Source organism: Diorhabda carinulata, chromosome 2 (genome assembly GCF_026250575.1).
Source record: "Diorhabda carinulata isolate Delta chromosome 2, icDioCari1.1, whole genome shotgun sequence".
Lineage (NCBI taxonomy): Eukaryota > Metazoa > Arthropoda > Insecta > Coleoptera > Chrysomelidae > Diorhabda > Diorhabda carinulata.
The window spans coordinates 2,279,772-2,303,980 of record NC_079461.1 but is presented as its reverse complement, the minus strand read 5'-3'; the positions used below and the strand labels follow the sequence as shown (position 1 = coordinate 2,303,980).

The 24,209-nt window shown below is 31.3% G+C and overlaps 1 protein-coding gene and 2 long non-coding RNA genes across 8 annotated transcripts in view; 2 read left to right on the top strand and 1 right to left on the bottom strand.

The window, feature by feature from the left end:
* LOC130890673 (UNC93-like protein) overlaps positions 1 to 24,209 on the top strand; it is a 95,657-nt gene that overhangs the window by 63,027 nt on the left and 8,421 nt on the right. For all 6 annotated transcript variants that reach the window (XM_057794893.1, XM_057794889.1, XM_057794890.1 and 3 more), the window contains 2 exons: positions 8,696 to 9,428; positions 13,047 to 13,260. In XM_057794893.1, the coding sequence (XP_057650876.1) occupies positions 8,726 to 9,428; positions 13,047 to 13,260 (917 nt within the window). In that variant the 5' untranslated portion in view covers positions 8,696 to 8,725. The remainder of the gene's footprint in view (positions 1 to 8,695; positions 9,429 to 13,046; positions 13,261 to 24,209) is intronic.
* On the top strand, positions 4,546 to 5,256 carry LOC130890675 (uncharacterized). The gene is made up of 2 exons (XR_009058773.1): positions 4,546 to 4,839; positions 4,929 to 5,256. It is a non-coding gene; the product is annotated as an uncharacterized LOC130890675 (long non-coding RNA).
* On the bottom strand, positions 5,099 to 6,972 carry LOC130890676 (uncharacterized). Its single transcript, XR_009058774.1, has 2 exons — positions 6,822 to 6,972; positions 5,099 to 6,746 (listed from the first exon to the last, which is right to left on the bottom strand). It is a non-coding gene; the product is annotated as an uncharacterized LOC130890676 (long non-coding RNA).

Genomic DNA, 24,209 nt, shown 5'->3' with positions numbered 1-24,209 from the left:
CAGAAATTTTTGTAAGGTTAGGTTTTTTGATAAAAATGATGCATTTGCATTTTTTTCACATAAACTCTTCTGCGCATGCGTCAATCGTCATGACTTTTCACACACAAATAGATCTTAATGAGATCTATCGAACAAAGTTATACATGGCTCGATATCTGTTAGCCTATTACCAAATAATTACATGGTAAAAAAATCATTACGAGGGTTGCTACCTAAGTTTTAAGATAGACAAATGAAAACAAATATTTATTTGGATATGGCTTAAGCATTCCGCGGAGGATGTGACGTTTTAAATGTTTAAAAACGTTTTTGTTTGAATTGATTTGTATATCAGGTTTTGACATATTCACATGAATGTTGCCATGTCTCAAAATAAACTTCGTAGTACCATTTACTTTTATTTTTGCCTAATTTTGTTTCCTATATTCTCGAATCTTTAATTTTTTATTAATGAGCCCTTCAAATTAACTGAAGTAACCCATATAATTAAGATGATTCGGTATTGAAAAAACAATAATAATGGAAAGTAAAATAAATTTTCATATCAATAATTAATTTATTCAATAAAATCCGTATCTTCTATATAACAAATAACAGATTTTTCCATTTCTTTCATGTATATATGATTTGGTATTATTTTTCCAAGAAATAATTATAGATGTCACTGTTTTTCAGTGATATAATGGTTGCCTACTTTCCACTTTATTGGAATCTAGCTGATTAGTAACTTTTTTATTAATTTTTAATACTTATCTGTCCAATTTAATATTGAAAATGTAATTTAAAGAAATTCAATACCTAACCTCATTAACATTACATAGAAACAAAATACGCACCAACTTTTCAAATCGAATTGATTTCACCGAAGTATTATTGTAATTTATTTTTACCACGTTTCACTTCGGTGATAAGGCTGCATGTAAAACATGTACTCGGCGCAATTTTGTAATATAGGTTAATAGGTTTTTATCATTAATTTTATTACAAAACATTGGTCAATAACCATCCTCAATATAACTGGCTTTAAATTTGGTATTATCTCGATACTTCATTCCTCTAGTAGAATCTATCCAGCGACATCTATTGTGTAATAAATTCAGATAGAGTATTATAATATAATTATTATAATTTCTGGTTACTTATCTTTAAACGTGTCCAATTAATTCTAGTAATACAAATATCATTTATTTTATAATTTAACTTAATAATCTATATAAATTTGCTTTTCTCTTTTAATTGAAGTGATAATAAAAGTTTGATAAACACTGTTATAAACACTGTATTCATAGTCTATTTGGATTTTGTGTCATATTAAATTTATTGCGAAATGCATTTGTAGTATCGCTACAAAGTATAATTTTTTCAGTTTTGTGAAGAATAAAAAATAATAACTTTCCTAAGGGCACAAATTATATCAGAGGGCACATTTCCAGGTATAAAGACGGTATCTTTAATCCCTGTAATCAACTTGAAATGTTTATAATTGGTAAATAAAGATTTACCAACAGAGTAACAAAGAGTTTGTAATTCATTTACATACCGAAAGTTGCGTTTTGAGTGAAAATGACACTGCAAAACACTTTCGGGACGCTCTGGTGTAGACAACTTTAATGTTGACAGTTGACAGTTTCACTTCGATGATTTTGCATAATCTTAAATTTTTAATTTTCTGAAATTATTTGTTTTGTCTAAATTAATGAATGATGACGAAAAAGAAAACATCAGCGATGAAGAGTTACTCGAATCCACGCCAGCTGATCTCACCGAAGAAAGCAACGCGGCCGTTCTTAATTCGTTGCCGGATAAATCTCGTGCAAGGTACGAAAAACAGTACGAGCTGTTTATGAAGTGGTGTTACTACTCATCAGAGGCACCAACTTTGTATTAATTTCTTTTGTGCTACATTTTTTTTTTGTTTTTAAGCGCCGTTGAATTAGAAAAATTTCTTCCACTAACGTTTTCTGAAATAGTCATCGTCACAAGTTCTCCCGCACGTAGGTCATCTTCTAATGATTCTAGTTCCCGGCAAAACAACTTTTATAGCACTTTGTATATGTTATTGAATAGATAAAAACAACGATTTTCCTTGACTACATAATTTCCATTAATAAATTTCACGGTCTTGTGAAAATTTACATAAATATCATTCAGTCTTACGGGAATATTATTTCGAATTAAACAAATCATATTCATGAATGAAACAAACAACAATTATGATATAATAGTAATTATTTAAGAATAATTTAACTATCTAATTAACTAAAATTTTCGAGAATCGATATTGTAGATAAGTAGAAAAAAGTATAAGGTGCGTGCGCATATTTAGAGAAAAAACAACCTTGGTACTTACTAGAACGGAAGTTCTTAATAGTACGTTTCCTATTTCGAGAATCGTTTATAATGACGTTTGATGGGAGAATATTTTTTCTCTAATAATTGTTTTGTATGAACAAATATAATTTACAAACAAACATTCGTAGATATATTCACTTATTTTGTATTACATCACTCAATGTCAAGTCGCGTGAATGACACACAGATGGCGCTGCCATTGTCAAATCAATATGACGTTTATGAAGTACCAGCTTTCAAAAGACTATGTGTCAAATTTCATGACATTTCGACTAGTCAGAAAAAAGTGATAGGCATTTAAGTAAGGTTACTTACTTACTACAATGGATTCAAAATAATTACGTGTGTTAGTTTAGTTAAGAAAATGTGAAGCATTGTTGCTGGAATTATCTCCTGATGAGAACCTGTATAGGATTAGTATTTAAAATAGCATAAACACACATAGTGTGTTCTAAATAGTTTTAACATCCAGAGAACAGTAGTCTAATTATTGCAACCACTTTATTTATTTATATTTTATGTAAAAAAATAGTTTTTCAAAGTTGTGAATTGAGTTATTTAGAAATTGTACCAAAAAGGAAACATCTTGTCACTATTGCTGATAAGAAACCGAAAATAAAAATCCGATATAAGCTTTCCAGAAACGCTTTCACTCATGCATTCAACGTCGAGGCATTATTTTGAAATATTGTTTCAAATAAAACAATTCACCGAACAATTTTCGATCGCCCCTCGTATATTTCAAGCAACGGCCTTGTAATGGTCATCATTAAAAAGCTTGCAGTATATAAAAAAGTAGTAACACACCCTGTATCAACCGATGATATAAAATAACTGCAACGCCAACAAAAAATAAAAGAAACCATCGATGAGAAAAACTTGCTAATTGTTGTAGTCTATAACTCTTCAGATCATGACAGCATCTTCTTCTTTTTATATCGTGGTTATTTCTGTAACAAGAACTCGATATCGAGATGCTAAAATTACATCTTCTAAACTGGGAACGTTGCAAGTGGTAATATATTTACCTGAAGACATAAATAAATTGAAAGACGTGAGATGTTCTACAAGAGATGATCGTGTAGTACAGGACCGTACTTGCAATGTAGTACAGTCGTGCGCAAAATTTATTTTTCAAACATCGATATAACATAACAATAATAATGAAAGTGTTTCAAAAAAATTTTACATGTAATGACAGATTAGTTTTGGTATTAGACATACTACTTTCTGTAATTATTTTTTGAAAATAAATGGAGTAGGTCGATGTTTCTAACATCGATGTTTCACTTTTCAAAATATCGATGTTCTAGGATCGACAGTTATATCGATGGTATGAACATTGTTATCTCATTACGTTTGATAAATATGGTACAAAAAATTATCCGAAAAAAATTATGATTCATTCGTACACGTGTTAACTGGTTACTGCTAATGATCATGAAGTATGAAGTTGGTTACACACATTATGACACGTTTAATGTGGGATTTATCACTAACTACAAAATTTTTATTAAGTAGCACATAAATTAGTTTTTAATATTAATATGTTAATTATGAAATATGTTTTCACTTAGTAGTTGCATCTCTTTTTGTTTTTATGAGACGAAATGTGATAGTCAATACGAAATATTTTGAAATGAATCCGTTTTTTATTACGAAAAAAAGGGTTTCAAAGAAAGTTAAAATATTAATAAAACTCTAAAGTAATATTAATGCAAGTAGTGTAGAAAATCTCAAACAGAGGACAGGCCAAAAAATACATAGTGTTTAGTACTGATGAAACAAATCATGAGAAAGAACAATAGATTTTCATAGTTTTTTTATTTTTTTTATCCTCTTAGTAGAAAATTTTCTTCTAAACAATGAAACAATAGATGAACCAAGGAAATTTTCCTTTTAAATTATTTTATGAACATAAATCTTTTCATTTTTCTAAATTTCCAGCAAATTCTGAGTCATTTGAAAATTGGTTGAAGTATCAAACAAAGCTGTCTCCAGAAATATAAAAAAGAAGAGTATATCAAGTTCTCTTAAATTTTCTTCTATACAATAAAGCAATAGATGAACGAAAGAAATTTTCCTTTTAAATTATTTTATAAACATAAATCTTTTCATTTTTCTAAATTTACAACAAATCCCGATACTGATTTAAAAATTAGAGAGAGAAATGGATGAGTTATCAAACAAAGTCAGCCTTCAGGAAAATAAAAAAGAAGAGTTATCTATAATAAATTACATATGTGTCATCTGTCATAATAATATTTATTTAATAGCTTATTTCGATATATGAAATTGAATTACTTTTAATAAACTTGTATATAAAAATTTTAATAGATTATAAATATTACTCTAATCAAGACCATTTAAAAGTTGTGTGTATATTGATTGAACATAAGTTATTTACAAACTTTCAATATGGAAAAATCTTTTTGCAAAATAATTTTTTTCTATTCTAGGGGCATTTAAAATAGATTCTTCTATCAGGTAAAAAAATTAGCAGTTTTAACACTAATATCATTACATCATAAAACATAGGAAGTCTGTAATTGGCTTATAAAAATAACATATTTAAGGAAACCGCGATGTACACTCTTTTAAACCAGTATCACAGGGTTGACGTCCTTTGAATAACTGGACGACCTTGGTAATTACAACCTTTTGCGCCCACATGGTAGTATCCAGCAGCAAACAAGATGCAGTTTATGCAGGACCGGTTAAAAATATGCTTTTTTAAAAATAGTAATCATCAAGAAAAGATATGTTTATTTATATTATTATTTAGTTACATTGTAATAAATGAAAATATTGCTAATTTAATACTTGAATCTTGGACGTAGTTAGACAATACACTTTTCTGTATATCCAGAATTTAGAATAAAGTAATTAAAAGGTAGTAAAAAATGACTAATCGATATGAGGGTTACTTTTTCAACTATATTAGTTAGTTTTTCACAAGGGTTCCATTCAACTTACCTAACTAATGTTTGGTTGGTTGTTAAACGAAAAGTAAACAGTTTTTTTGCTAGATTTGAAGCTTACATGCACTAAAAATGGATAAAATCATTTATATCTTCTCCCTCTTCTTCTGTGCGAACCTCGACCTCCCTAAATTTTTCCAATTGCTTATTTTTAGAAGAACAATTGCCTGCCATCTGTTCCAAGTTTTTTCAATTGGCTCATGCCCTTAACAATTGAATTCAACTATTTTTACTTTGTTTGCACATCAGCACTTTATCTTATGAGTTCTAGACCATCACCCAGCTTAAGATTCCCAGTTTTCTGAAATTGATTCTTTTTTTTTTGAGAGGTGTGGAAATACTTTTTATGTGCAATGTGTGGGACTACCGCATCGTTCCTGAGGACACCCTATCCACTAAAACCGTACCTCTTACTGCTTCCACCTTTCTAAACCTTTAGGACTGCGTAATCATTACCCCAAAAGCTCAGATTGTCTTCTGTATTATTTCAGTATGTTACTGTTGAGTTTTCAGGTATAATATCTGTTTCATTTCATTCAGTTTCATCTTAAATTAATTAGTCGGCGAACTTTTAAACGTGCGCCTGCGATCGGCCCCTAAACTGATTCAGAAACATAGTTATTGTTAATTTCATGTCGTATCAATATTCCTGGTATTCTGAACTCGTTCATGATAATACATAGTTTGTTTCTATCAATGTAGGTATGATTCTGTTAATGGAACAAACTATTTTGAACGAGTTCAAAATACGTCAAATTTTTTGGTCAATGGTGGATGTATCTCGTTTTCACCTCCAATAAGTTCTTCTGCATTCTCAAAAGGATTTTAATGTCCTTTTTGTTGCTCAATCTTGAATTCCAACATTAGAAGATTACATAATATCTATAATTATTGGGATTAAACATGATCTCATTCGTAAAAACCCACAACTAAATAAAAAAAAAATACATTTTATGATGTTATAAGACAATTTTTTTATTTTGCCTTAGGCATTTTATATAGTTAATTGATAATATAATTAGAATTGAACGCGACTTATAGAATTGAGTTAATAACCAAATAGAATAAAATTAACGGACATGTTTGCCTCATTTCTCCATTTTGGTATCTTTGTTAGTTCCTATTTGATTGATTAACATATTCTCTTTCTTACCTTGGAAGGTCCTACATCAGGACTCTATTGAAGCTAGTGAAGCTGTACGACTTGGAGTTTTCTTAGATATTGCAACTCAAAGATTAATGGATACATGGCCGTGTTTTATTTAGTAATTATATGACTTCTCGAAGCACAACATGTTTATAATCGAAGAATCGATACTGCTCTGATTTTGATTTGTTATTTGGTTAGTTTATCCAATATAACAACACGTCGATTAGTTGCAATAGAGAAATACAACAGTCTATTCAGACAACCTTAAAAACAATATCATCAAAATCGCGAAACGCTCCACTGGATTCGTGACACCAGAGTAATACTCTGCTGGGTACCTGGACACTATGATAGATAAGCTTGCTAAAAATGGCGAAGACACAATGTTAGTACCGATGAAATTGTTAAAGATGTTATTGACACAAAAATCACGATATAGAAGTGACTGCACGATAACCAAAGCGATTTGGCCAAGGATCAATGAAGAAACGACGTCAAATGTCAAAAATTAAGAAGAGTCGTTAGTGAACTAAGTTTCCAAATCTCTGTCTATAAGTGAAACAGGATTTATCTAGATCGAGCTGCCCGTATAAACCTAACCTAATATACGTCCATGCGCCACAGAATTCGAAGTTTTTTGACACATACAATATTCCATAGATAATTATGACCCCTGTAATTCACTTTTAGTAATATAAAATGACATGAATAAATGTTTGTAATTGTACAAATGATTTCATATAACTGTTAATATCGCAATGAGATTACTTCTTAAAACCGGTTTAATTTATTATTCTAAATACAGAAAGTAACGTTATGAAATAAATAGAATAAAAAGCTTGAGAGTCCGGTTATGATTATGGCGTTTCTCGTAATACGTAGGCAGATTTGCGATGTCTATTTATATACATTCAAGTATATTCTAAAGGAAGTCGACTCAGCTTGCATATCGAAACATTTTCTATTTTTTACTTTTAACGCAGCATTATCACTTTATTTGCTTCTGTGTCATAACATATTCTTAATATTAGGTTAGAGAACATTAGGAACAGGGAAGTCCCAAAACGTCTATCAAGATTAACGTCAACCAATGGATGTCCGAACTCTTTTTCAGTTGGTATTACTTGCCATACAGTTAATAAAAGTTCTTCGGGACGAATCCACATGAAAGATCTACCGGTGAAGATCTCATTCAAGACTCACGGGTGGCATGTACAATAACGAAGGAAAAAATCAGAAGTCACGTAATATAGTCCAGATTTATTACCAAGAGATTCTTTTTTGACTTTAATAGCTACTAAGATGACTTAAGTAGACTAAGTGTCTTGATTTCAATTGGCAAATGATTGTGCGCTTTTTTCGCATTGTCCAGTATTGAGCCCTTTAATTAATTCTAAAAATGGAGTAGGTGGACAATGACAAAATAGGATTAGGCAAATAGATTCAAATATGAATAAGGAAAAGGAAAATAGAATTTCACCTATAAAAATTGATATATCAATAATCTCATCTAATTGAGTAGTTTTCTTTTTGGTTTTCTTTATCGTTTTAGGCTTCGTCTGCTGTTATCATTTGTTTTATTTGTTTCTTCTGTTTCTATACTTTTTTTTGGTTATGGACCTCCTTAGAAAGAGAGGGAGATTTGTTAAATTGTTTTTGTGTGTAATAGAGACATAGGATTTGGTTAATTTCAGTTGTAGCCTTGACGTAAGGTAACTGCAAATTTGAGGTTATGGTAACTTTAGTATCCACTCGTTTTATGTCTGTCCGCCAACACCGACAAAAAAATGAATTAATTGGAGAGAAAAAGGGCGTGACGAACCGAGTTTTTGTAGTCGATGTGTGAGTGAGATCACTCTGAGTTGCTATGCAGGAACGGATACAGCCGTAGCTGTATTATTGTCTTTTTTCGGCCATGAACTGGAACTGGTTCACCAGGCTACCAAAAAACCTACAAAACTTTCGATTTTACCCTAACCAAGTCTAAAAGTCCATGATTCTTTTGTGTATCATTATAAAAGTTTACACAGTATGATATATATATATATATATATATATATATATATATATATATATATATATATATATATATAAATTAAAAGATATACCGAGACGCGAAATAATTAATATTTGCGATTTTATTTTGTCAATTGATAATATATATTCAAAAATTGTTAAAGTATCAGTAGATGAATAGCTGGTTTTGTTACAGATCGAGGAGGGTGATCGCGGCCCATCAGAGATGACCGCGTCCCTCGGAGTAGGCGGCGAAAGCGGTGGCGATAACGCCAACCACGGCCATGACGGATCCAATAACCACAACGACGTATACACAGTATCGGTGACCGGAGCTTACGACAATAAAGCTTTCAAAGGCGATTCTAATAATGGAGGCCCAAAGAAACCCCCGCGGGACATAACCGACGAAGAAGCTTTCCAACAAGGCAAATTCAAATTGTCGACTAAAGAAAAATGGAGAATCCTCAAAAACGTTTCGACGATTTCGTGCGCCTTCATGATCCAATTCACAGCTTTCCAGGGAACGGCAAATCTACAAAGTAGTATAAACGCTAAAGACGGACTCGGTACGGTGTCCCTTTGTGCAATTTACGCGGCACTAGTAGTGAGTTGCATTTTCGTGCCTACGTTCGTTATAAAAAAACTCACCGTTAAGTGGACACTTTGTTTTTCATTGATGTGTTACGCACCATACATTGCCGCTCAATTTTATCCTAGGTTTTACACGTTAATACCAGCTGGTATACTCGTCGGTATCGGCGCCGCTCCCATGTGGGCGTCGAAGGCAACGTATCTCACACAAGCCGCCGGAGTTTATGCCAAATTAACAGATCAAGCTGTTGACGGTATTATCGTAAGGTTCTTCGGCTTCTTCTTCTTGGCATGGCAAACCGCTGAATTATGGGGAAACCTCATTTCTTCATTAGGTACGTACAATTAAAAATATCACTGCGATTTTTCTTGTAAACTGAACCAACTTACCAAAAATTATCAATATAAATATACTTGAAACACCAGCCGGGGTATTGAAATGCTGTTCTCATCCATTTAAACAATTTTCAATCACAAAAAGGTGTATTTATACAGTAACTATTCACTAAAACTCAACCACTAACACTAATTTATTTAAATAAACCGTTGCGTTCACTTTCTACCAGAACGTTTGTTTCCTAGAAATTCTTAGTTTGTCGTAAATGAAGTTTAAAGTCACAAAGACAAGCATACCTCTCAAGAAATACCCGGCGCGTCCACCAAACTTTAGTTTAGACGACATATTGGCACAGGACCGGTTTCATGGTTTATAATATAAACTCGTAACATTATATTATGCCTAATTCATTGGAACTGAGTGAAGAAATGGATGGCATAACGTTTCCATCTTGAACTAAAGCAACTTTTAGTTTAGTTTAGTGGTATATGTATAAAAAACACCATAAAAGACAGAAATCACTCAGTTCATTCTCTTAAGCTTATAGCGAGACACAAAAGGATCAACTGACCAGTTTAGTTCGCTAGACATTCGTGAATACGAGGTCTGGCTATTAAATAACGAGCCTGCTCGCCTAGATGGCGCCCTAGACGCGTCACTATTATAGTATTTGCGCAGTAACGGTTTTAAAACGAACGTGTCTAAAACCATTCTCAAATTTCTCGTTAAATTGAAAAAAACTTCCAGTGAATGCTATAAATTGTTGCAAGACGCCTATGGGGACAATTCTCTATCTCGTGCGCGTGTTTTTGAGTGCTGTAAGCGCTTTAGTGAGGGCAGAGAAAGCAAATTAAAATTCAAGGCAATGTTGACAGTTTTTTTCGACATTAACGGTATCGTGATGACTGAATGAGTTCCAGAGGGTCAGACTGTTAACCAGATTTATTATTTGTCAATTTTGGCAACACTGCGAGAAAGATTTTGCACCAGGACAACGCACCTGCTCATAAAGCGTTTCTGTGAAGTAATATTTGGCTAGTACTCACCAGATTTGACACCGTGCGACTTTTATTTGTTTCCGAAGATAAAATCTGCTTTGAAAACCGATTTGAGTCGATGGAAGCGGTAAAGCAGAGCTCCTAAAGGCCCTCACCAAAGAAAACGTCCAACTCTGCTTCGATTAATGGAAAAATCGTATGGAAATGGAATAATTTTTATAATAAAACCGTTTTTTGTAACCAGTCTCGTTATTTAATAGCTGGACCTCGTATATTCAAATCTGTATTTCTCGTAATTCAATTTATAAATATTATTGTCTCGAAATTTGTTATAATTCTTTAAAATAATAACAATTTCATTCTTTAAATGTTTATTCAAATATGAAAACAAATATTCTCTATTGGACTTTAATCGTTTAATTGTTCTCATAAAACCAAATAATAGGTTAGATACTAACACAATGAGAATAAAAGGATTTTCTTAATTTCTAATCTAATTGTGTACTTTCTATTTAAGATAATTTTTGTAGTTCATACAAAATAATATATCAGAGACATATAAACGAAAATAAGATTGAAAATGGCTGCGTAAAAAGTTAACAATAGCAATGAATTGTAAACCGACAAATTGTCATAAAACTTTGAAGTATGTTTACCTTGAATGGAAGATTTAAATTGCTTATTTAATAACAAAAAACTATTAGCGACTACGATACTTATAAAGAAATCAATTATTTGAAAATAATCACTATTACGTCATTTTAAAATCCTAATGATATCCTCTTACTGTCAATTAGTGACGCGCCAGGCATGCGCAGTCGTTTCTTACATAAACAACGGACAAAAGAAAATTAATGTTTCATTTAGCAAGTATTAATAAAACAAGGTAAACCACTGTAGTCTAAGATATAGAAAAAAAACTGGTTCTTTAATACATCTTCATCTAAAAGGTAATGAAATAAATATAGAGCCTTTTAGAACTAAATATTTTAATATAATGACAATTATTTTATCGACAAATATTCCTGGTTCTTCCAGTTCCACGCGTTATTGTCGATAACACCAGCAGCTGGATCCACTGATGGTAAATTACATGAAAAAACAACAAATTCGTTATAAAATTCCAAAATCAAAACCAATCGTAATCCGAAAGTCACAGATACTCCTTATTTTAATCATAATTTAAGTGAATTGAGATATTTCGATGTACTTTCCATTCATTTTTCCATTTTTCTCTTTTTTTTTATGTAAAAAGCAAGCACTGCTCTAACTAGGATCATATTGGTTCGTTCGGAAGAGCACCTGTTGTAGTTGTAAAGGTCAACGACCTTTCTTCCATGCTCTAAGCTATCCTAGATTCTGATCAAATCTGAATCGTCTAGAAGTAGAATTGTTCTCTTCTATATTGAGCAACACTCTAAAGATAAACGAATCTTGACCTTGTAGAGAATTAAAAGCTGCTACGGAGTATATAGCTTTTTGGTCTTGGCTAATTCGACCATGCGACTATGCCAGGACATATTGCTCACAACCCTAGCACTCAACAAGCGAATTTGCGGTGATGGTGACATTTAATATCCAGACAGGACCAAATCCTGAACTACAGTGCCAGTCTTCTTTGTAAAACCCGCATCCTTGGTCTTTGCTGCATTAAACTCGATCAGTTCCACCCACTCGAGAATATTTTCGATATTGGTATTGATGGTGGTGATCTGTCTCTGCCTTTGGACTCGTTTTGTTGAGTAGATTTTTTGGTCTTAGCTAATTCGACCATGTGACTATGCCAGGACATGTTGCTCACAACCCTAGCACTCAACAAGCGAATTTGCGGTGATGGTGACATTTAATATCCAGACAGGACCAAATCCTGAACTACAGTGCCAGTCTTCTTTGTAAAACCCGCATCCTTGGTCTTTGCTGCATTAAACTCGATCAGTTCCACCCACTCGAGAATATTTTCGATATTGGTATTGATGGTGGTGATCTGTCGCTGCCTTTGGACTCGTTTTGTTGATTAGATCGTCGATCTACAAGAGAAAATTAATAGGTGACAAGATGTATTCCTGTAAAACACCAGAGTTGACTTACTGAGGTGTGTACTGGATGGATCGTTTCACAAACCGTACGATATTAATTTATTTACAATGTCGACATGCCAAACCTTGTCAAAAGCCTTCGATATGTCCAGTGAAATTGCTATGGATTCCCCATATTTCTCTATAGCTTCAGTCCATACGTTGGTGACATATTCAAGGAGATCACCAGCTGATCTGGTTGATGCTGATGTTAGTAAACTCAAGATATCTTAATATTGGGTGGTAAACAACTTTCTATGTTGAACTTCGAGGTCAGTTGTTGATAAAAAAGAAGACAGACTTAACCAAGAAAGGAAAAGTACCAACATAAAAACAAAAGAGGACGAAATTCTTTAGTTACAAAATTGATTTACCCAGAATTTTATTGTGAATGAAACTGTTCGGTAAATTGTTTGCAAAACGTTTCCAATCAAGTACTGGTGGAGTGAATATGTTGAAGGAAAATATTAAAACGTTTAAAAATAAAAAGAAAACAATTATTATACTTTGGTTTATATAAATGCTTGTTTTTTTTATTTTCAGTTCTCAGTAATCCTCATGGAGGTGGAGGTAGTCATTCTTCCAACGGTACTAATTACGACCTTTGTGGAGCAAATTTCTGTGTTAACACCATTAATAATAACGAGAATTTGGAAAGGCCAGACGATAAAGAAATTTACGAAATTTCGATGATATACTTGGCGTGTATCATAGCAGCCGTCACACTTATTGCATTGATCGTAGATCCACTTACAAGGTAAGATGATAGTTTATTTATTTTTAATTTAACACTAAGTATTCTGAACTAGTCACAATTCATTCAATTATACACTGAGATTTAAAACTACATTTATCTAATTGTTAACATATTAATTTATTTAAACACGCCGTTCACTTGTCGATCCCAGTGTGTTCGGGATGACAACAGATCATTTACTGACTTCCGCTGCTAAACAAGCACGCATTTATATCAGAAAGTATTTTCTAGAATACTAGAAAGTAAACAAATAAATATAAAGGTTGAATTAGTTGTGTTGTGTTGAAATTAAAGTCGTTCTATGGAAGCTCTAAGTCTTTATGTACATTTAGTATACTTATCTCATCGCTTATCAATGAAAATAGACATTTTGCGTTGACGTACTGACTCAAACCAGTGTAGAATGGGACTCAGTAGGAGTAGAATCCGAGTTGATATTAATATGATTTTTTCCAAGTGTAATTTGACCATAAAACGAATTATCCAGTTTTAATTCGGTCTTAAGAATAAGATTTCCGAATGAAAGTCTCATTGTTCACAAAAAAATAACTTTGCTGTGATTAAAAAATGACTTTTCCTGAATTTAATTTAGTCGAGACAATAATTTTACGGGTCCAATTTTGTAAAAAAAATGGGTTTCCAAATCAAAGGATTATTTAATGAAAAAAAACCAGTCTAATTTGATCAAAAATGGGCTTTTCCAAGTCAAAAGTTGTCAAAAAAAAAGTTTAATTTTGTCAAAAATGATTCAAACTGTAAATCGTATTGAAAAAATCCTTTAAAAGTCTAATTTGGTGGAAAGAATGTGTTTTCCAAGTACAAATTTATCAAAAAACACCTGTAAGTATGCCAAAAAAGGTATTTTCGTAATTAATTAGATCAAAAAATCAGGTACCATTTTGATAAAAAAGACTTTTTTACACCAAGTCTCACTTTGACTCCAAAAATCACTTTTCCACGTTAAATTTTGTCTTAAAGGATTTTTCAAAGTCTAATTAAATAAAAAATTTAAAAGAAAAGGCTTTTCCAAGTTTAATTATGTCAAAATTTGGCCAGAAAATTGAGTTTTCCATGTCGAAATTTGATAAAAAAGACTATTTTACATCAAGTCTCACTTTGACTCTAAAAATGACTTTTCCACGTTAAATTTTGTCTTAAAGGATTTTTCAAAGTCTAATTAAATAAAAAATTTAAAAGAAAAGGCTTTTCCAAGTTTAATTATGTCAAAATTTGGCCAGAAAATTGAGTTTTCCATGTCGAAATTTGATAAAAAAGACTATTTTACATCAAGTCTCACTTTGACTCTAAAAATGACTTTTCCACGTTAAATTTTGTCTTAAAGGATTTTTCAAAGTCTAATTAAATAAAAAATTTAAAAGAAAAGGCTTTTCCAAGTTTAATTACGTCAAAATTTGGCCAGAAAATTGAGTTTTCCATGTCGAAATTTGATAAAAACGAGATTTTTCTAGTCCAATTCTCATTATCTCTCTAAAAATGACTTGCCTCTATTAAATTTTATCAAAAAACGCTTATTATATCAAAAAATTGCTTTGTCATGTTAAATTTGTTAAAATCAGGCATCTCTAAGTGTAATTTCACCGAAAAAGACTTTTCCAAATCCAATTTTGTCAAAAAATGGCTCAAATATTAACTAAACTTATAACTTATTAACGTTTCTTCAAATTATATCGACAGTTCTTTTTATATATTTGATATCAAACTGAAATTTATCGATTCTTTGTACATACAAGTTATATGAATAATTTATAATATTATTAAACAGAAAACAATGTGGCATTAAAAGTAAATGATACATCTAATGTTTAATGTCGTGAAACAAACACAAATTGTTAGCTTCATTATTAAATTCCACTTATCTGTAATTATAAACTCGAAGGCTTCAGAAGCCTTTAAGTGCCGTCTAAAACACAATAAAATTACAATATAAGCACAATAATATGTCGTAATAATAAATTCAGCCTCAATGAAACCTCAGATGAGGCCATAAAAAAAGTAATATCTAAATAATAAATTATAGAAGATATTATTAAAAAACATATGTTGAATTTTTATTAAGTTTGACGCCAGTATTAAATTACAACGTCAAGATATTAACTTTGTTATTTAAAAAAATGAAATTTCCAATTTTAAAGATTAATATGATGATTGTCTTTAATATCGAGCTGTAACGGTCATTTAACGGGTTCTTTGAATCGAAAAACCTGCTTTTGACAGAATCAAAGTTTAATTACGTCAAAATTTGGCCAGAAAATTGAGTTTTCCATGTCGAAATTTGATAAAAAAGACTTTTTTACACCAAGTCTCACTTTGACTCCAAAAATGACTTTTCCACGTTAAATTTTGTCTTAAAGGATTTTTCAAAGTCTAATTAAATAAAAAATTTAAAAGAAAAGGCTTTTCCAAGTTTAATTATGTCAAAATTTGGCAAGAAAATTGAGTTTTCCATGTCGAAATTTGATAAAAAAGACTATTTTACATCAAGTCTCACTTTGACTCTAAAAATGACTTTTCCACGTTAAATTTTGTCTTAAAGGATTTTTCAAAGTCTAATTAAATAAAAAATTTAAAAGAAAAGGCTTTTCCAAGTTTAATTACGTCAAAATTTGGCCAGAAAATTGAGTTTTCCATGTCGAATTTTGATAAAAAAGACTTTTTTACACCAAGTCTCACTTTGACTCCAAAAATGACTTTTCCACGTTAAATTTTGTCTTAAAGGGCTTCTCAGAGTATAATTTAAATAAAAAATTTAAAAGGAAAGGCTTTTCAAAGTTTAATTATGTCAAAATTTGGCTAGAAAATTGAGGTTTCCAGTCAAATTTTGATAAAAAAGATTTTTTTACACCAAGTCACACTTTGACTCCAAAAATGACTTTTCCACGTTAAATTTTGTCTTAAAGGGCTTCTCAGAGTATAATTTAAATAAAAAATTTAAAAGGAAAGGCTTTTCAAAGTTTAATTATGTCAAAATTTGGCTAGAAAATTGAGGTTTCCAGTCAAATTTTGATAAAAAAGATTTTTTTACACCAAGTCTCACTTTGACTCCAAAAATGACTTTTCCACGTTAAATTTTGTCTTAAAGGGCTTCTCAGAGTATAATTTAAATAAAAAATTTAAAAGAAAAGACCTTTCAAAGTTTAATTACGTCAAAATTACAATTTCAAGATATTAACTATGCTGTTGAAAAAGAAATTTCCAATTTTAAAGATTAATATAATGATTGTCTTCTTTATTATTCTCATTACAAATACTTCCAAAATATTTAATATCGAGCTGTAACGGTCATTCAACGGGTTCTTTGACTCGAAAAACCTGCTTTTGACAGAATCAAAGGCTGCTAACGTATTTTAGAACCTTCAGAACAACGCATTGATACACGTAATCGCTTTGTACTTTCGAAGGTTGCCAGGCAAGGACGCGTACTTCTTTGGAATGTCTTCAATTACTTTTAAACAACGTTTTTAGAATAGATCCGACCGGTTTTTTAAGTATACATGTTGCGAAACTGTTTGAAATGATATAAAACGAAGAATTTGGTATTTTTATCGATGTGCTAAAATTATACAAGCGACCACTTTTACATAACAAAATGTATTGTTTACTCGAAAAAAATAAACTTTTCCCGAAAGCAAAATTTACGTGAAACAGCTGTTAGTGAAAGCAAAAATATAATAATTCATATGCCGCTCATGGTCATAAATATTTCATTCGTTTTTTCTTGTTATTTGATTTCGACGTCTCCTTGATTTGAACAAAAAAGGCTTTCCAAAGTCTAGTTTTGACAAAATTTGATCAGACAAAAGTTTTTCTATTTGTAATTTTAACGAAAAAGATTTTTCAAAATCAAATTATGTCAAAAAGGGGTTTTCCTAGTCTTATTTTAACAGAAACTTCTTTTCAAAGTGTAAATATGTCAAAAAATAGATTATTTTCCTAGTTGAAATTGATCAAAAAAGGAATTCCAAGGCTTTTCAAATAGTTTTCAACTATAATTGTCTGAAAAATGAATAAAAAGGAAGATAGTTTTCCCAAGAAGAATTTGATCAAAAATACGCTTTCTCAAATATAATTTCAACAGAGAAGTCTATTCAAAGTCAAAATATGTGTAAAGATAGTTTTCCCATGATTAAGTTGATGAAAAAGAGACTTTTCTAGGCTTTTGAAAGTCTGTCTGTCGGAAGATAGTGTTCCCATGATGAATTAGATCAAAAAGATGCTCTTCCAAGTATAATTTCAACAAAGAAGGCTTTTCAAAGTCTAAATATGTCGGAAGATAGTTTTCCCATGATGAATTTGATAAAAAAGAGACTTTTCCAGGCATTTCAAAGTCTGTCTTACGGAAGATAGTTTTCCCATGATGAATTTGATAAAAAAGAAACTTTTCCAATTCTAATTTTGACAGAAAATATTTTTCAATGTCAAATTATGTCAAAAAATATTTTTATGAGACTTCTCCTGGATTTGAACAAAATTTCTCAGTCATTTCCTTCACTTTAGCCGACCAATAAGAAACCAATTTTCCACCAAATTCTGATTTTTTATGCTGAACATCCAATTACACGATTCTGCTGAAACAGTTAATATTGTTTCCAGTTCATTTAAAAGAATCGAACTCTAAAAAAAAATAAAACGTTTACCGATTCATTTGGGGTTATTAAAAACAGCAAAGGAAATATTGAATAGACCAAGATCATTTCGATGTTAGTGCTTTTCGTACGAAGCCACTTTTTTGACCAAAGTGACAGTCCATGTAATTGCACGGTCTAAAAAGATCACAAGCCAGCTTTTTCACTAAAAAACAACAACTTAGCATTTGTTTTTGATCAAATTATATGGAAATTTTTTTTGTTACAGGAAATACGACTCAAATCTCATCTCTAGTAACAATAATCCTTAATAAACCGTTATTTTATTGCCTTTTCTCGATTTATTTGGGACACACACTTTTCACTATTATAGTTATTTGATTTTTTCTACGCCCATATCTGTAAATGTCAAAAATCGCACTGTCAACATTCCATGTAAATGACATTTCTCATAAGATCTCATAACATACACGTGCGTTTTTAGAAGAAAACTTAAATTTCTTGGTTCAATCAAATTGAAAATTTAGTCAATTAAACAACATAAAAACTTTTAGCATTAGCGAGATATATTCAGGATTGAAAAAGTGATGCCCCTAAATGTAGGCAGCACATTATGCAATTTTTTTAAAAATAGGACACGTTTTCTTAAGTAGTATGTATGAATGGGCGTAGAAAAAGTATAGTACGTTACTCATGAAATTTTTCACTTCGTACGTAACTCTTACAACTCTTGTTACGTAATATACTATTTATTATATGTGAAATTCTGTAGCAAATTTGTTAAACTTAAACCTTCTTGTAACTTCTATATGAAACGTATTTGATATAGGGGGTTGATTTTTAGTGAAAAACTCCGCACGTTTTTAAGCAAAATTATGACTTAAAAAATGATATAAAATGGACAAAATGGAGCTTTGTAAATAGTGTAAAATTACAGATCAATTTCCGCGAATTTCGTCACACCCTTGAAGCGTTTTTTATTAACGATAATGTCTGGTAGACATTAAATTAATTATGTAATGGAGGACGTAGGTATCTTATCTATGTTGCCCGTATATAAGTATAAGTTAGTGTTAGAATTCAGGTCACGCCGTTTTCACAAACTATTCCATCGTCTAATATGGCTTTCATTTTGCATAGTAACCTTCTAGTTGCATTACGTTAAATTATCTGTTTATAATCGTTTATTAAAACTGTTGAACCAAAAATATTATAATAATAGTTATTTTGTTATGAAAGTCTGGTTTCTTAATAGAGAAATACCGACGTAACTTCTAAGGAATGTGTTTAGAATTAATAGGCATTAAATAATTTCGTAAATCGGAAGTTCCTGTTTATTTTTACAATATCTAGAATTTAAATTGCTTATAATAATTATAAAACTCAATTTAAATCAGCGTTCTGTATAAATTATTATTGAAAATTAATTAAACAAAACCACTTTTTCTATTAACACAAATATAGATATATCGGTCACTTCATTTTCAGAAAAACAATAAATTTGACATCAGTTTCAATCGTTCAGTAGTTATCTGTAACCATATGTCGAATATAGTGTATAACACCACCGAGAGATGTCGTACTCGTTAGTTGATATTTGTCAACTTAAAAGAAATACGATAAGCTGCGCCTGGCTGTCGAGAATGATTTTAAAAAGTTATATTTTCATCGACAAGTTTTTATAACATCTACTTAACTAAAAAATACCTTTAAAACCAATTATGAACTGATTCTATGAGGGAATAATTAGACATCTAACCTAATTCATAATAAGGCTAAGAGATGTCACACTCGTTAGTTTATATTCACTCAATGCACATTTAGAAATGTTATTAATATGCTAACCATCGTCAATTTATTAGAAATATTTCGAAATTTTGAGGTTTATTAACAATTCTATTTAATATTCACTACCTCCTTTTAGAAATAGGTTGAAAATGTATAAATTCGTAAATTCCTCAACTATGAAATGATAAATAGACATTAAAATTAGTTGATGTTATCACCGTGAGATGGCGCGTTCAGTCCCCCATTTTTCCTAATCGTGTATTTATTTATTAATTGTAATAGTTATAAAAGAGTTGTTAATTATATAAATATTTTTGAACTTAATATTACCAAAGAAAAATATCCATTTACAGAATGATATATTAAATAACTTCCAATACTGCTGCGTTCATCTAGCTGATGACGTGAATTTTCTCGTACTATTTCGATTGTTGCCAAACGTCAAGTGTAAGTTAAAACAACTGTGTAAAAGTCTGTTGTAAACAGTCTAATAACGATTGAATTAAATTAAGTAGTTCGATAAACTTTACTGAAACTTTGTTTGTTGATTTATTTAATGAAAGTTAACGAGCTCATCAAGTTTATCCCAAACACTTGATATTATGTTGAATGATGTTTTCGTTATCTTTTCGTTTTATTTTCCTGTTTTCAATTAACGAATATGATCGTGAGAAAACACATTATTAGAAACACCTGCCAACTTAAAAGGCGGTATTAACCTGTGGACCTATCAAGACCAAATACTTTAAAGTAGGTCATCGTGTTTGTTTATTATAATGAATTTACATAAATAATTTTTGCAAACTTTCAAGTGTCGAACATGTCTAATTTTCAATTGATGGTCAGATTATGAAAGGGGTCATACCGGATGTTGTTAAATCCGATTAAAACTTTATTATCAGTAGCGGAGAAAAAAAAATTTGTCTAATTTCCCAATTTTCTTCCCTATAAGTATTTATAGGTTATATTTGAAGCAAAGTGTCAATGTCAATTTTAATTAATAAGAAAAAGATATTCTAAAAATCACTACTGATTTCAAATCGCTAAATGGCAGACATTCCAATCAGAAACCAGCTGATACCGACTTTACCCGAACACTTCGAACGTCAACGACGGCGATAAAATTGAAAGAAAACCCAATTTCTTCAACTGACTTTATTTCTAGAATTGGTTTTTGTTGCAATTGCAATTTTGTGATTTAATTTATATTTTAATAACTCTTTCAAACTCTTTGAAACATTTTGAATGAATTTTAAACGATAAGCAAAATCATGGATGTAAAGGGGCGTGTAGTGGTTACATTACTATGGGGGTGGTTATATGCTTTACCCTTGACGGTTGATTTTATATAGCCACTACATTCTGTTTAAATTTGGCTAGCTACGCCTACAATTGGTTCGACTTTCTGATTGGCCTGTAATGTGTGCCATTTAGCGTATGCACATTTTGAAGGTGGATTTACGTAGGTGACGCAAAGTCGAGTAAATTTTGTATTTTTGGTTTAGAGCCCTAGATGAGTCTGCTTACATAGTTAAAGGCGCGAAAGTAAACAATTTTATATTGATAGTGAAGTTTTCGTTTTGTTTGTTATTTCTATTATCATTGTGCATATAAAAGTTATCAATTATATTGTGCTTTATTTGTATTATTTGTTTAAAATCCAATATTTTAATGAATATCGGGATAATTTGTTTGACGAAGTTGCATTTAATGTCTTAACCTTATAAATATTTTTACAAAATGGCTGCTGGATATAAACAAAACAAAAATAACCTAACCTAACCAACAAATCCTGGTGTACCATGCAGAATTTAACGTTCTAAGCTGCTCTAATGGAACGGTGATGAAATGTCAAATTATTATTAAGTTTTAGACTCCAAATTGCGTTTAATTCCCTTAAAACAATTTACATTTACATAAACATGGATGATTTTGTCGATTTTTTATCGACAGCTTAAAATTTCTATTTTTTCGTTGTCTAAAAACTAAATCACAATTCTCGAACGATTAATTGATATCACATAAATACTGTATCCTGTTTAGTTGATTTTCGTATTTGCAATTAATTGTAGGTATTACACTTATTTAATTATTGTTTTTTTTTACATCAATTGCACTTTTTAACTACTTTGCAATTCATAATTATAATTACAAATGAAAGAAGAAAATTTTAATATATTATTCAACTGAAAAAGTGAAAGGGGAAGTGTAAAAGCTTTTTAGGTAAATATAGTATGAAATATCGCAATTAAATGCACGTATTTTTCACTTTTATAAAATTATTGTAGTAAATTAGAAAGTTGTACCTTTGAAATATTTTTTTCCTTTCTATAGAAACAGTTTGCAATAAAGTGATAGTGACTCATGTTTCCGAACAACCCAACGTTCAACAAGATGTCGGAATGTTTTAAAACACAAACCTGAAATATATATTCTATATGTTTGTTATTTTATATAATATTTTCATGTTAGAGCCCCACCTTGTTGGCATATCTTTGCCCGACCTTCAAGTGATTCAATTATCATTCTTTTACCTGTTTCTTGGTAAGGTAAGTCTCGAGAAAATTATTACCTCACGTTACACGTTACCAAGAGATTGTATATTATACAAGTTGCTTTCAAAAACACGAAGAAACAACAAAAACAAATAAATGGACTCGTTAGTTTTCCGAATTCAATCGTAGTCGCACTCCGCTACGGGATAAATTTCGTGAAGGTCGTCAAAAATTGACTGTTGTACCAGAAAACATCGACGCTGTGAGATTGAATCATGAAAAAATTAAATTTCGGTGCTTCAATCACGTCTATAAGATCGTGACAGGCGACTGATCATAGATCTATATATATGAACCCGAAACTAAACAAAAATCGACTGTATGGGTCTGTCAAGTCGAGCCAAATCAAACAAAAGTAGTTCCAAGCAAATGATCGCCGGTTTTTTTGAAATAACCGGACTGTTGTACCAGATTGAATCATGAAAAAATTAAATTTCGGTGCTTCAATCACATCTATAAGATCGTGACAGGCGACTGATCATAGATCTATATATATGAACCCGAAACTAAACAAAAATCGACTGTATGGGTCTGTCAAGTCGAGCCAAATCAAACAAAAGTAGTTCCAAGCAAATGATCGCCGGTTTTTTTGAAATAACCGGACTGTTGTACCAGATTGAATCATGAAAAAATTAAATTTCGGTGCTTCAATCACGTCTATAAGATCGTGACAGGCGACTGATCATAGATCTATATATATGAACCCGAAACTAAACAAAAATCGACTGTATGGGTCTGTCAAGTCGAGCCAAATCAAACAAAAGTAGTTCCAAGCAAATGATCGCCGGTTTTTTTGAAATAACCGGACTGTTGTACCAGATTGAATCATGAAAAAATTAAATTTCGGTGCTTCAATCACGTCTATAAGATCGTGACAGGCGACTGATCATAGATCTATATATATGAACCCGAAACTAAACAAAAATCGACTGTATGGGTCTGTCAAGTCGAGCCAAATCAAACAAAAGTAGTTCCAAGCAAATGATCGCCGGTTTTTTTGAAATAACCGGACTGTTGTACCAGATTGAATCATGAAAAAATTAAATTTCGGTGCTTCAATCACATCTATAAGATCGTGACAGGCGACTGATCATAGATCTATATATATGAACCCGAAACTAAACAAAAATCGACTGTATGGGTCTGTCAAGTCGAGCCAAATCAAACAAAAGTTGTTCCGAGCAAATAATCGCCGGTTTTTTTGAAATAACCGGACTGTTGTACCAGATTGAATCATGAAAAAATTAAATTTCGGTGCTTCAATCACGTCTATAAGATCGTGACAGGCGACTGATCATAGATCTATATATATGAACCCGAAACTAAACAAAAATCGACTGTATGGGTCTGTCAAGTCGAGCCAAATCAAACAAAAGTAGTTCCAAGCAAATGATCGCCGGTTTTTTTGAAATAACCGGACTGTTGTACCAGATTGAATCATGAAAAAATTAAATTTCGGTGCTTCAATCACGTCTATAAGATCGTGACAGGCGACTGATCATAGATCTATATATATGAACCCGAAACTAAACAAAAATCGACTGTATGGGTCTGTCAAGTCGAGCCAAATCAAACAAAAGTAGTTCCAAGCAAATGATCGCCGGTTTTTTTGAAATAACCGGACTGTTGTACCAGATTGAATCATGAAAAAATTAAATTTCGGTGCTTCAATCACGTCTATAAGATCGTGACAGGCGACTGATCATAGATCTATATATATGAACCCGAAACTAAACAAAAATCGACTGTATGGGTCTGTCAAGTCGAGCCAAATCAAACAAAAGTAGTTCCAAGCAAATGATCGCCGGTTTTTTTGAAATAACCGGACTGTTGTACCAGATTGAATCATGAAAAAATTAAATTTCGGTGCTTCAATCACGTCTATAAGATCGTGACAGGCGACTGATCATAGATCTATATATATGAACCCGAAACTAAACAAAAATTGACTGTATGGGTCTTTCAAGTCGAGCCAAATCAAACAAAAGTTGTTCCGAGCAAA